The sequence below is a fragment of the Giraffa tippelskirchi genome, chromosome X (genome assembly GCF_054371585.1).
Source record: "Giraffa tippelskirchi isolate mGirTip1 chromosome X, T2T-mGirTip1v1.2.pri, whole genome shotgun sequence".
Classification (NCBI taxonomy): Eukaryota; Metazoa; Chordata; class Mammalia; order Artiodactyla; family Giraffidae; genus Giraffa; species Giraffa tippelskirchi.
The window spans coordinates 152,601,488-152,614,446 of NC_137289.1; the positions used below are offsets into that span (position 1 = coordinate 152,601,488).

Genomic DNA, 12,959 nt, shown 5'->3' on the forward strand with positions numbered 1-12,959 from the left:
TCGCACAGAGTCGGACACGACTGAAGCGACTTAGCAGCAGCAGCAGCAGCAGATTCTAGCAGGCTTTAAAAACAAAAGCCGGAAAGCAACCTTCTTCTGTTCTGAGATGCGTCAGCCGCTGGAGTCTTGAGTCACGCACGGTCCCCTCCCAAGCTTGAGGCCGGCCCCGCACGCTGGCGGGTGGATGAGTCTCCCAGGACCCGGGTAGTGACCCATCTTACAGGAGGGCCAGCATCTAAGATTCTCTGGGGCCCACAGGAGGGAAGCCCATGAAAATATGCTCAACTCAAGTTTCTCGAAAAAAAAAAACTGTAGCAAGAAACACCTCCCCTTAGACAAGCAGAGATATCACTTTGCCGACAAAGGTCTGGTTTTCCTAACGGTCATGTAAGGGTGTGAGAGCTGGACCATAAAGAAGGCTGAGCGCCAAAGAACTGATGTTTTCTAAGTGTGGTGTTGGAGAAGACTCTTGAGAGTCCCTTGGACTGCAAGGAGATCCAACCAGTTAATCCTAAAGGAAATCAGTCCTGAATATTCATTGGAAGGACTGATGCTGAAGCTGAAGCTCCAATGCTTTGGCCACCTGATGTGAAGAGCCAACTCACTGGAAAAGACCCTGATGCTGAGAAAGATTGAAGGTAGGAGGAGAAGGGGATGACAGAGGATGAAATGGCTGGATGGCATCACCGACCCGATGGACATGAGTTTGAACAAACTGCGGGAGTTGGTGAAGGACAGGGAGGCCTGGCGTGCTGCAAGGAGATCCAGTCAGTCCATCTTAAAGGAAATCAGTCCTGAATAGTCATTCGAAGGACTGATGCTGAAGCTGAAACTCCAGTCCTTTGGCCACCTGATGCAAACAGCTGACTCTGGCAAAGCTTAAAGGCAGGAGGAGGAGGGGACAACAGAGGATGAGATGGTTGGATAGCATCACCGACTCAATGGACATGAGTTTGAGCAACCTCCGGGAGTTCGTGATGGACACGGAAGCCTGGTGGGCTGTGGTCCGTGGGGTCACAGAGTCAGACACGACTTAGCAACAGAACAACAACAAAGGCTTCATTCAGCCCCCATGACCTTCCCTGAGTTCCAATGGGCACGTTCAAAGCTGTTTTGAAATTAATGAACATTCTTACTTTCACCGTTGGTGGGATTTCCAGGCTGTGGGTGGTACGGGGGCCTCAGTAGATCTTATATTTTATTCACAGTTGGTGCTCATGAAATATAGATTATCATTGATTAGCTTAAAGCTACTTAGACACTAGAAGTAGAACCTGAAAATTTAGAACTTGAAAAAACTACATACACACATTTACAAGACTGTTTAGCATTGATAATGTATGTAAGAAGCAAACAAGAACTGTTTATTCCTTGAAGACTTGGGTTTGATCCTTGGGTTGGGAAGATCCCCTGGAGGAGGGCATGGCAACCAACTCCAGTATTTTTGCCTGGAGAATCCCCATGGACAGAGGAGGCTGGTGGGCTACAGTCCATGGGGTTGCAAAGAGCTGGACACAACTGAACAAATAATACACACACACACACACACACACACACACACACACAGGGAAGTTCTATGTGCAGCTTTGTGAGGAAATGCCAGACTGTTTTCTGCGGAGGCTGCACAGTTTTCTACCCCCACCGGGAGCACATAAACGTTCCAATGTCTCCACACCCCCGCCAACACTTGTTATCATCCGTATTTCGATTTTAGCCATCCTAGTGGGAATAACATCTCACTGTGATTTTGCGATCCATTTCGTGAAGGACTTGGGTTTGCCTTAAACACCTGTCCATCAGTCACACCCTCCACAACCCTATCGTTGCTGTGGTTTAGACACTCAGTCCCACCCTTTGCAACACTGTGGACTGTAGCCCACCAGGCTCCTCCGTCCATGGGATTCTCCAGGCCAGAATACTGGAGTGGGTTGCCATTTCCTCGTCCAGGGGATCTTCCCGATCCATGGATGGAGCTGACGTCTCCTGCACTGGCAGGCGGATTCTTCACCATGGAGCATCCTGGAAAACCCCGTAAAACTCCTTCCAAAACTTCAGCTTGCGGTGGGGCAGCCTCATTTCTGCACACTGACCTGAGTCCGGCAGTCACTCACCTGAGCTTGGCTTCTTGGTGGGCTCTGTGGACAGAGAACATACGTGCGATAAGCCCCGAGGGTTTTTGTGCAGCTCAAAGAAAGAATCGTTAAAGTTCTAATTAAAAAAAAAAAGAAAATCTCAAGGCACTAACAAAGATCTGATCAGTTTGGTTCAGTCGCTCAGTCGTGTCTGACTCTTTGCGACTCTGAGGACTGCAGCGCACCAGGTACCAACACAAATCCCATTCCGTGTTCGAAGGGGCGTGGGACTCAAAGGACAAAAGTTCCCTTCAAATGCAATCCCACCAGTGTCCCCTGGAGCCAATGCAAGCCCACCAGTGTTCCCTGGAGCTGTGTGGAGGTTGAGGGGTGGAGTAAACCTCCAAGTTAGGAAGGAATCCCGACCCCACCCAACCCGGAGCCTCCAGAGTAGCTTCCAGACGCACTTACTAGGGTCGTCGAGAGCATCAGCCAAATCAAAGTCACCATTCTCACCTGCAAGAACACACAGCGCGTCAGTCAAGGGAGACGGAACCGGCCGCCCGGCTTTCCTTTGCCCCAGCTGCCCAGATATTTCCCCCCCAACCCCACGCCCACCACCCCAAGCTCAGCAGAAAAGAAGCCTTCCACCCCTCTCTGCAGCTCCCCTGAGGTGTGACTGTCCAACCGACATCTTATTCCTAGCTTTCCCGGCAGGCTCTGCCCACAGCAAAAGAGATCCGTGAAGGAAGAGAATTGCACTCTCATCCTTTCTTTAATTAAACTATAGTTGATTTCTGGGCTTCCCTGGTAGCTCTGCTGGTAAAGAATCTGCCTGTGATGAGACCCTGGTTCGATCCCTGGGTCAGGAAGATCCCCCCGGAGAAGGAAATGGCAACCCACTTCAGTATTCTAGCCTGGAGAACCCCAAGGACAGAGGAGCCTGGTGGGCACCGTCCATGGGGTCGCAAAGAGTTGGACACGACTGAGGACAAGGGGCCGACAAAGGATGAGATGGTTGGATGGCATCAACGACTCAATGGACATGAGTTTGAGCAACCTCCGGGAGTTCGTGATGGACACGGAAGCCTGGTGGGCTGTGGTCCGTGGGGTCACAGAGTCAGACACAACTTAGCAACAGAACAACAACAAAGGCTTCATTCAGCCCCCATGACCTTCCCTGAGTTCCAATGGGCAGGTTCAAAGCTGTTTTGAAATTAATGAACATTCTTACTTTCACCGTTGGTGGGATTTCCAGGCTGTGGGTGGTACGGGGGCCTCAGTAGATCTTATATTTTATTCACAGTTGGTGCTCATGAAATATAGATTATCATTGATTAGCTTAAAGCTACTTAGACACTAGAAGTAGAACCTGAAAATTTAGAACTTGAAAAAACTACATACACACATTTACAAGACTGTTTAGCATTGATAATGTATGTAAGAAGCAAACAAGAACTGTTTATTCCTTGAAGACTTGGGTTTGATCCTTGGGTTGGGAAGATCCCCTGGAGGAGGGCATGGCAACCAACTCCAGTATTTTTGCCTGGAGAATCCCCATGGACAGAGGAGGCTGGTGGGCTACAGTCCATGGGGTTGCAAAGAGCTGGACACAACTGAACAAATAATACACACACACACACACACACACACACACAGGGAAGTTCTATGTGCAGCTTTGTGAGGAAATGCCAGACTGTTTTCTGCGGAGGCTGCACAGTTTTCTACCCCCACCGGGAGCACATAAACGTTCCAATGTCTCCACACCCCCGCCAACACTTGTTATCATCCGTATTTCGATTTTAGCCATCCTAGTGGGAATAACATCTCACTGTGATTTTGCGATCCATTTCGTGAAGGACTTGGGTTTGCCTTACACACCTGTCCATCAGTCACACCCTCCACAACCCTATCGTTGCTGTGGTTTAGTCACTCAGTCCCACCCTTTGCAACACTGTGGACTGTACCCCACCAGGCTCCTCCGTCCATGGGATTCTCCAGGCCAGAATACTGGAGTGGGTTGCCATTTCCTCGTCCAGGGGATCTTCCCGATCCATGGATGGAGCTGACGTCTCCTGCACTGGCAGGTGGATTCTTCACCATGGAGCATCCTGGGAAACCCCGTAAAACTCCTTCCAAAACTTCAGCTTGCGGTGGGGCAGCCTCATTTCTGCACACTGACCTGAGTCCGGCAGTCACTCACCTGAGCTTGGCTTCTTGGTGGGCTCTGTGGACAGAGAACATACGTGCGATAAGCCCCGAGGGTTTTTGTGCAGCTCAAAGAAAGAATCGTTAAAGTTCTAATTAAAAAAAAAAAGAAAATCTCAAGGCACTAACAAAGATCTGATCAGTTTGGTTCAGTCGCTCAGTCGTGTCTGACTCTTTGCGACTCTGAGGACTGCAGCGCACCAGGTACCAACACAAATCCCATTCCGTGTTCGAAGGGGCGTGGGACTCAAAGGACAAAAGTTCCCTTCAAATGCAATCCCACCAGTGTCCCCTGGAGCCAATGCAAGCCCACCAGTGTTCCCTGGAGCTGTGTGGAGGTTGAGGGGTGGAGTAAACCTCCAAGTTAGGAAGGAATCCCGACCCCACCCAACCCGGAGCCTCCAGAGTAGCTTCCAGACGCACTTACTAGGGTCGTCGAGAGCATCAGCCAAATCAAAGTCACCATTCTCACCTGCAAGAACACACAGCGCGTCAGTCAAGGGAGACGGAACCGGCCGCCCGGCTTTCCTTTGCCCCAGCTGCCCAGATATTCCCCCCCCCAACCCCACGCCCACCACCCCAAGCTCAGCAGAAAAGAAGCCTTCCACCCCTCTCTGCAGCTCCCCTGAGGTGTGTCTGTCCAACCGACATCTTATTCCTAGCTTTCCCGGCAGGCTCTGCCCACAGCAAAAGAGATCCGTGAAGGAAGAGAATTGCACTCTCATCCTTTCTTTAATTAAACTATAGTTGATTTCTGGGCTTCCCTGGTAGCTCTGCTGGTAAAGAATCTGCCTGTGATGAGACCCTGGTTCGATCCCTGGGTCAGGAAGATCCCCCCTGGAGAAGGAAATGGCAACCCACTTCAGTATTCTAGCCTGGAGAACCCCAAGGACAGAGGAGCCTGGTGGGCACCGTCCATGGGGTCGCAAAGAGTTGGATACGACTGAGGACAAGGGGCCGACAAAGGATGAGATGGTTGGATGGCATCAACGACTCAATGGACATGAGTTTGAGTAAACTCCGGGAGTTGGTGACGGACAGGGAAGCCTGATGTGCTGCAGTCCACGGGGTCAGAAAGAGTTGGACCCAACTAGGTGACTGAACTGAACGGAACTGAACTGAGTGACTAATACTTTCACAGCTGATTTACAGTGTTGTGTTAGTGTCAGCTGTACAGCAAACAGATTCAGTTACACACATATATAAATTATTTTTCTATACATATACATGTATCTCTTCTTTTTTCACACACTGTTCGATTATAGATTATTGAAGTGAGAGTGTTAGTCCCTCAGTGGTGTCAGACTCTTTGGAACCCCGTGGACTGTAGCCTGCCAGGCTCCTCTGTCTGTGGGGATGCTCCAGGCAAGAATACTGGAGTGGGTGGTCATTCCCTTACCCAGGAGATCTTCCAGACCCAGGGATCAAACCCAGCTCTCCTGCCTCACAGGCAGACTCTTTACCATCTGAGCCACCAGGGAAGAACATGCAATCAGCTCCTGGCAGCTTACAAGCATCTCCTACCAGGCTCGTCCCTGGAGCTCCAGGCAAACATCTCAACAATCTTCTCAAACCGGAGCGTCCAGCCACTCCCTGTTCTGAGCCTCTGTTACGTATCTCGTTCCAGTCTCTCCCTAATCCATTGCACAATAGATTGGGCAGCAAGTGGGCATTTTCCAAAAAGGGCATCTGGCTGCCTCTGGGGGCTAGAAGCTTCCAGAGCCAGGCTGCTTGCAGTAGGAAGCCAGGGTGTGTCCCCCCCCTCCCACTGGCTCTGGAAACAAATCAACTGCCCCCACTCCATTCCATGTCCACTTGTCATTCCAGCCACCTCCTTCTGTTTGCAGATGCTTCTCATGATAAACAACGCTGAGCGCCAAAGAAAGGATGCTTCTGAACTGTGGTGTTGGAGAAGACTCTTGAGAGTCCCTTGGACTGCAAGGAGATCCAACCAGTCCATCCTAAAGGAGATCAGTCCTGGGTGTTCATTGGAGGGACTGATACTGAAGCTGAAACTCCAATCCTTTGGCCACCTGATGCGAAGTACTGACTCATTTGAAAAGACCCTGATGCTGGGAAAGATTGAGGGCAGGAGGAGAAGGGGACAACAGAGGATGAGATGGCTGGATGGCGTCATCAACTCAATGGACATGAGTTTGATTAAACTCCAGGAGTTGGTGATGGACAGGGAGGCCTGGCGTGCTGCAGTCCACGGGATCGCAAAGAGTCGGACACGACTGGCGACTGGACAACAACATCTGACGATGACTCGAGGTCACGGGGGAGGCGGCCCCTGGATGTCACGGGTGTGGCGCTCTTTGCAGAGCCCTGAGCGTGACTCACAGACCAAGCGGATTTCACTCAGGGACCCCGCCCCCTTGGCGTGGAGACGATCGTGTCCTGCAGGCCTGGCTGGAGTCCACCAGCCTCCCTCTGGTCTCCTGAGCGGCTGCAGCCAACAACCTACCTCCCCTGCCTGCAGCCGCGCACATTGCGGTCTAGCCCCGCCCTGTCACATTCTAGCCCCGCCCAGCACGTCCTAGCCACGCCCCTCCACGGTCTAGCCCCGCCCCCGCCATGTACTAGTCTCGCCCTGTCACGGTCTAGCCCCGCCCATCACCTTCTAGCCCCGCCCCCGCCCCTCTAGCCCCGCCCTGTCACTGTCTAGCCCCGACCCCCGACATTCACATCCCTAAGAACGGGGCTTGGAACACAAGACCTGTTTCCCATCTGCCTCCTTTAGCAGGCCCAGCAGTTTCTGATCAATTCCACATGTGGGCTCACCACGCGGGTCCCCGTGGCTGACCTCCTGGGAGGCTGGGTTTAAAAGGACTCAGGCTGCTGGGTGGGAGGTCTTAGCGTCAAACCCCAAACCCCCTTACCCTCCGAAAAGAGCTATTTAGGACGGATTTTTTAAAATATATGTATATATTTTTCTTTATGGCTGTGCCAGGTAGTTGGCATATGGGATCTAGTTCTCTGATCAGGGATCGAGCCAGGGCCCCTTGCATTGGGAGCAGAGTCTTAGCCACTGGACCACCAGGGAAGACCCAGAGGGATTTTTAAGACAAAACTTGCCTGGGTTGGGAAAAATCCCCCGGGAAAAGGCGATGGCTACCCACTTCAGTATTTTTGCCCAGAGAATCACCTTGAAAGAGGAGCCTGGCGGGCTGCGGTCCATAGCCTGTAGTCTCAGAGAGTCTCAAAAACTCTCAGAGCGTCTCAAAAAGTCTCAAAGAGTCCGACACAACTGACGACTTAGCGTGCAATAGATGGACAGATGGTCGATGGTAAATACAAGGATCACAGGGAACAGACGATAATTAGAAAGACAGATGAGAGACAGAGTTAGATGTTAGAAAAATAGATACAGGACTGATAATTATGTAGAGAAATAGAAGATAGAATATGTAAAAATAGATGCTAGATACACTTATAGATACAATGATAAACTGACAAATGCATCGACAGACACACTGGTAGATACGACGGGTACACAAATAGATGGCGTCTCTAGTGCTCACGCAGGATTTCTCAGCCTCAGCAGTGTTGACATTTGAACCTGGATGACAGACAGCCTGCTCTGTGGGGCGTCCTGTGCATTAGAAAACACTGAGCTGCATCCCTGGAAAAGTGAAAGTCGCTCAGTCGTGTCTGACTCTTTGCCACCCTGCGGACTATAACAGTCCATGGAATTCTCCAGGCCAGAATACTGGAGTGGGTAGCCTACCCCTTCTCCAGGGGATCTTCCCGACCCAGGAATCGAACCGGGGTCTCCCGCATTGCAGGCGGCTTCTTTACCAACTGAGCTATAAGGGAAGCCCAAGGCCCCTGGCCATTTGATGACAGCAGTGGCTTCCCAGTGGTGACAACCAAAAATGACTCCAGACTGTGCCAAGTATCCCCAGGGGGCAAATCACCCGCCCGCGGTTGAGCATGGCTGGTTGCATGAAGTGACACCTAGGGGTGTGATTTCAGTACCTCCTGGGTAAGAGATGCGTCAGTACTACGGGAACCACAGAGCAGACATCCCCCTTCAGCAGAGACACGTGAGGCTCAACCCAACGGTTAATCAGATGGCGGGGGGCTCAGACGTCACCTCTCAAAGGGAATCCCAACTCCATGAGCATTGCCAGAATGTTTCCCAAAATGCAGCTGCCTTGTTACAGTTTTTCCAGTAGTCACGTATGGACGTGAGGGCTGGACCGGAAAGAAGGCTGAGCGCCGATGAATGGATGCTTTAGAACTGTGGTGTTGGAGAAGACTCTTGAGAGTCCCTTGGACAGCAAGGAGATCCAACCAGTCCATCCTAAAGGAGATCAGTCCTGAGTGTTCATCTGAAGGACTGATGTTGAAGCTGAAACTCCAATTCTCTGGCCACCTGATGCGAAGAGCTGACTCATTGGAAAAGACCCTGATGCTGGGAAAGATTGAAGGCAGGAGGAGAAGGGGACGACAGAGGATGAGATGGTTGGATGGCATCACCGACTCAATGGACATGAGTTTGAGTAAACTCCGGGAGTCGGTGATGGACAGGGAAGCCTGGCGTGCTGCAGTCCACAGACTCTCAAAGAGTCGGACGCGACTCAACAACAAGAACCACAGTCACCACACCCACCTCCTTAATGAAGCTCTTGAACAGCTGTGATTGGGATGGTGCCTTCATTTATTTCTCTTTGGCCACTCCACACAGCTCCAAGATCTCGGTTCCCTGACCAGAGATTGAACCCTGGGCCGCGGCACTGAAAGCTCGGAATTCTAACCACTGAGCCGCGTGACCAGCGGAAGGAATCCGCCATCCAGTGGCTCCCGAGGGATCAGACCTACTGGGCCTGGTAGGAGGCTGAGCTGCCTGTAGCAGCAGGTGAGCCCAGAGTTCTGTGTCACTGCCGAGGGAATAAATGCTCAGACAGGTTTTGCTGGCTCCGCTGCTGGGCGGGACTGCGTCTGCTGGGCGGGACTGCGTAAAGACAGAGCTTAGCCTCAATGCGCTTCCTTCAGCCCTGGTGTCGGTTCACAGAGAACCCACATCTCCCCACAAACAGAAGCTCCTGACCACGTTTCTGCGGGTCCCACGTGCGGGAAGATGCTCAGACCGTGGGGATTCGTGGAAGGGTCTCCAGGAAGACCCTGGGCTCTGGGTGCCGGGATGGCTCACAAAACCACACCTGTTCCTAAATACCCGTCCTCAAACAGGTCAAACAGGGTGTGCCACAAGAGACATCCCAACAAAATCTTTTTTCACTCCTAACCTAGTTATGTACGGATGGGAGAGTCGGACCATAAAGAAGGCTGAGTACCGAAGATTTGATGCTTTTGAACGGTGGTGTTGGAGAAGACTCTCGCAAGTCCCTTGGACTGCAAGGAGATCCAACCAGTCCCTCGTAAAGGAGATCAGTCCTGGGTGTTCATTGGAAGTGTTAGGGGAAGCACACTGATTGAAACCGCCCACCCTGGTCAGGCACCATAGTAACCATTCGCATGAGTTATTTTATGACAGGAGATCCTGTTAAAGAATAAGGGAACTAATAAGCCACCACCAACCGGAAGAGTTCGGGAAAGGTGAAAAGGAGACACCGCGTGTCTGTCCACTTCCCAGAATCCCTCTTGCTAGCATCCATCTTGGCTGAGCGATGCGTGCGCCACCAGGAAGACTCTGAATTAAAATGATTGGCCAAAGACCACCCGGAACTTTGAGCCACGCGGCAGAGCTGTTCTCCCGGGTTCCCTTACCCTACCGCTCTCCACCCGGGTGCGCTTTCCCAATAAAATCTCTTGCTTTGTCAGCACATGTGTCTCTCCTCGGACAATTCATTTCCGAGTGTGAGACAAGAGCCCAGTTTTGGGCCCTGGAAGGGGTCCCCCTTCCTGCAACAGAAGGACTGATGTTGAAGCTGAAACTCCAATCCTTTGGCCACCTGATGGGAAGAGCTGACTCACTGGAAAAGACCCTGATGCTGGGAAAGACCGAAGGCGGGAGAAGAAGGGGATGACAGAGGATGAGATGGTTGGATGGCATCACCCACTCCATGGACCTGAGTTTGAGCAAGCTCCGGGAGATGGTGATGGACAGGGAGGCCTGGGGTGTTGCAGTCCATGGGGTCACAAAGAGTTGGACACCACTGAGCAACCGAACAGCAACGAGTGACATTGAAAGAAAATCTTTCAATTCCTAACCTACAACACATGTCACTCTTAAGCCCCTCCCAATCCTCAGTGCCTTACAATTTGAATATCCAAAGGCCCAAATGTGTGTCTCCAGTTGCTATTAAATCCTGCCCTTCATGAGTTAATTACAGTTTCCTGAGGGAGGTCCCTCCCTCCTTCTGTTCCTGAACACGCCAAGATGCTGGCGTCCGGGAAGATCCCATATTGGAGTTTCGGGAATAAACAACTCACATGCTTTTAATTTGCCAACCAGAGGGCTGACATGGAGGAAAAAAATATCTAAAAAACGTGAACCGAGGCTGTCCTTCCTGCCAAACCCCGTCTCCGGAGACAGTGAGCCGCCTCACTGAACCCAGCCGCGTCTCAGCTCCGTGGTCTCCGTACAGAACTACACAAGCCACTCACACTGTTGATAGAAATGAGGAACTGAAAAATCTGAACCCGCCTCAGGGACACAGGCCACTTTTTCCATGCGTGCCACACCCAGAGATCAAAACCCGAGAACCAAAAAAAAGGAAAAAAACCCCACAGCTGGCTTCTAAGTGCATCCCCAGCCTACAGACCTGGGTCCATTCCCCCAGACCCCCCGAACGTGGAACCCGGTCTCCTTGTTTGGTGTTCACCATCATCAGACCAGAGTCTGTTTTTCCTTTCCACACTCTGGCAGTTTACAGCCGTTTCCTTAGAGGAAGTGGTTTAGGATGGAGTGCTTATTTTTCTCAGCAAGCAGATAGAAACGCACACCCAAGCACCTCTTTCGCCGGGAGCCAGCCCTCCCTTACCTCGGACGCGCGGCAGAAAACACAGGAAGGTGAGGCAGAAGAGACCCCGCCATGCCTCCATCCTTGGTCTCCGGCGGGTGGGCGGGTGGGCTGGGTGATCCGGCCGCCACACCCTCGACGGGCAACGCTGTGATGACTCCTGCCTTCCCGCGAGGGAGGGAAACGGGCAAGAAAAAAGAAAAAGATGAACCAGTCTACAGCCTCTGTGCTGCCGACTGATGAGCAGGGGCGGTGCTGAACTCCCCAGCCTGGAGCCCGCCCGTGGGGACCAGTTCCTGCACGTCCACTGCAGCGAAGGCACCTCCCTCAGCTACTCGGGCCAACCAGCCCCCGGAGAGGTGGGGAAACAGGTAACCGCGCGGTGCCAGTGGGCATCCTGGGTTGTGGTGAAGCTGGCACACCTGCTTGGCAGCTCTGCACCCTGCAGGCGTGGGAAGAGCCCCAGGATCAAAGGTGCCAAGCTCAGGCGTAAGCAAGAGCTGCCTCGCCCGAGGGGTCGTTCCCAAGACCCTCGTGCAGGGAGACGCCTGACCCAAAGCCTAGAGCAGCATACAGACCGAGATGTGTGTCTCAGTGTCAGTTGCTCAGCCGTGACTGACTCTTTGCAACCCCGTGGACTGTAGCCCGTCAGGCTCCTCCGTCCATGGGATTTTCCAAGCAAGCGTACTGGAGTGGGTTGCCATTTCCTTCTCTAGGGCATCTTCCCGAGCCAGGGATCGAACCCAGGTCTCCCGCATTGTAGGCAGACGCTTTACCGTCTGAGCCACCCGCCTGGCAATGCAGGAAACAGAAGAGACCCAGGTTTGATCCCTGGGTGGGGAAGATTCCCCTGGAGAAGGGCATGGCAACCCACTCCAGTATTCTTGCCCGGAGCATCCTCCGGGCTTCAGAAGAAATCCCTTCGAACCAGACAGAGGCCCTGCTTGCACGACGCTGCGAAAGCCATCAGACAGGAGACAGAGAAGTCTGCTCTGGCTTCGAGGATGCGCCTCGCCAGCACACCACGTGGCAGGGAGGACCCCCCCCATGCCTCCCACCCACCGCTGTCCCACCCCGAGGATGTCCGGGGAAGACTCACAATCCACTGAGGGGTGCCCACAGCAGCGCCGGGCACCATGAAGTGGGCTGGAAGGAGAGAGAGCAGGCGGAATTTAAAATAAAAAAAAAAACAACCGGAAATGTGTCTGCTGCAATCTCTCTCTCCAAGCTGACACGGAGGAAGGGCGGTGTCTCAGATGGGAAAGATATGCTGTGTTAAGGGGGAGGGTGCTGGATGTGCCACGAGGTTCGGGGACTTCCTGACGTGCCAGCACACCGCGACCTGTACTCGGAAGCCCGCTGGCGGAGACGGGGTGGAGAAGCCCGCTCCCAGGAGCCGCGAGGGTGTGACGTGGGCAGGGGGAGCATCCCCAGATTAACTTGCTGCAGCTAGCGCTCAGGGCATGCCCAGGAGAAGGTGGGTCGTGAGGAGGGACACGGGCCGAGGGTGACATTTTATGAGAACACAAGACTCAGCAGCAGGCCTGCCTAAGTCCAGACCTGAGCCGGACCGGGAGTGCACAAGGGCGCGTCCGGCCATTCCTGGGGATCTCGCAAGCAAGAGAATGTCCAGGGATCGGGTCTCAGCTGTGGGCGGTAGGAAAGGAAAGCGCTGAGCTGAGACAGGACTCATCGGAAATCCCCTCGGATGGAACTGTGAGTTGCTCAGTCATGTGAGACTCTTTGCGAC

General features: G+C 52.8%; 1 protein-coding gene across 7 annotated transcripts in view; it reads right to left on the reverse strand.

Annotated features, from left to right (window-relative positions):
* Window positions 1-12,357, reverse strand: part of LOC145536410 (glycoprotein Xg-like) — a 29,488-nt gene extending 17,131 nt beyond the window's left edge. For 6 of the 7 annotated variants that reach the window (XM_081565757.1, XM_081565753.1, XM_081565754.1 and 3 more), the window contains exons 1-6: window positions 12,309-12,357; window positions 11,231-11,369; window positions 4,708-4,752; window positions 4,276-4,299; window positions 2,544-2,588; window positions 2,112-2,135 (exon numbers count right to left, since the gene is read on the reverse strand). In XM_081565757.1, coding sequence (XP_081421883.1) covers window positions 2,112-2,135; window positions 2,544-2,588; window positions 4,276-4,299; window positions 4,708-4,752; window positions 11,231-11,369; window positions 12,309-12,347 — 316 coding nt within the window. In that variant the 5' untranslated portion in view covers window positions 12,348-12,357. Of the gene's footprint in view, window positions 1-2,111; window positions 2,136-2,543; window positions 2,589-4,275; window positions 4,300-4,707; window positions 4,753-11,230; window positions 11,370-12,097; window positions 12,189-12,308 lie in introns of those variants that run through there. The other variant, XM_081565751.1, reaches the window with a different exon arrangement.
* Window positions 12,358-12,959: the final 602 nt, after the last annotated feature.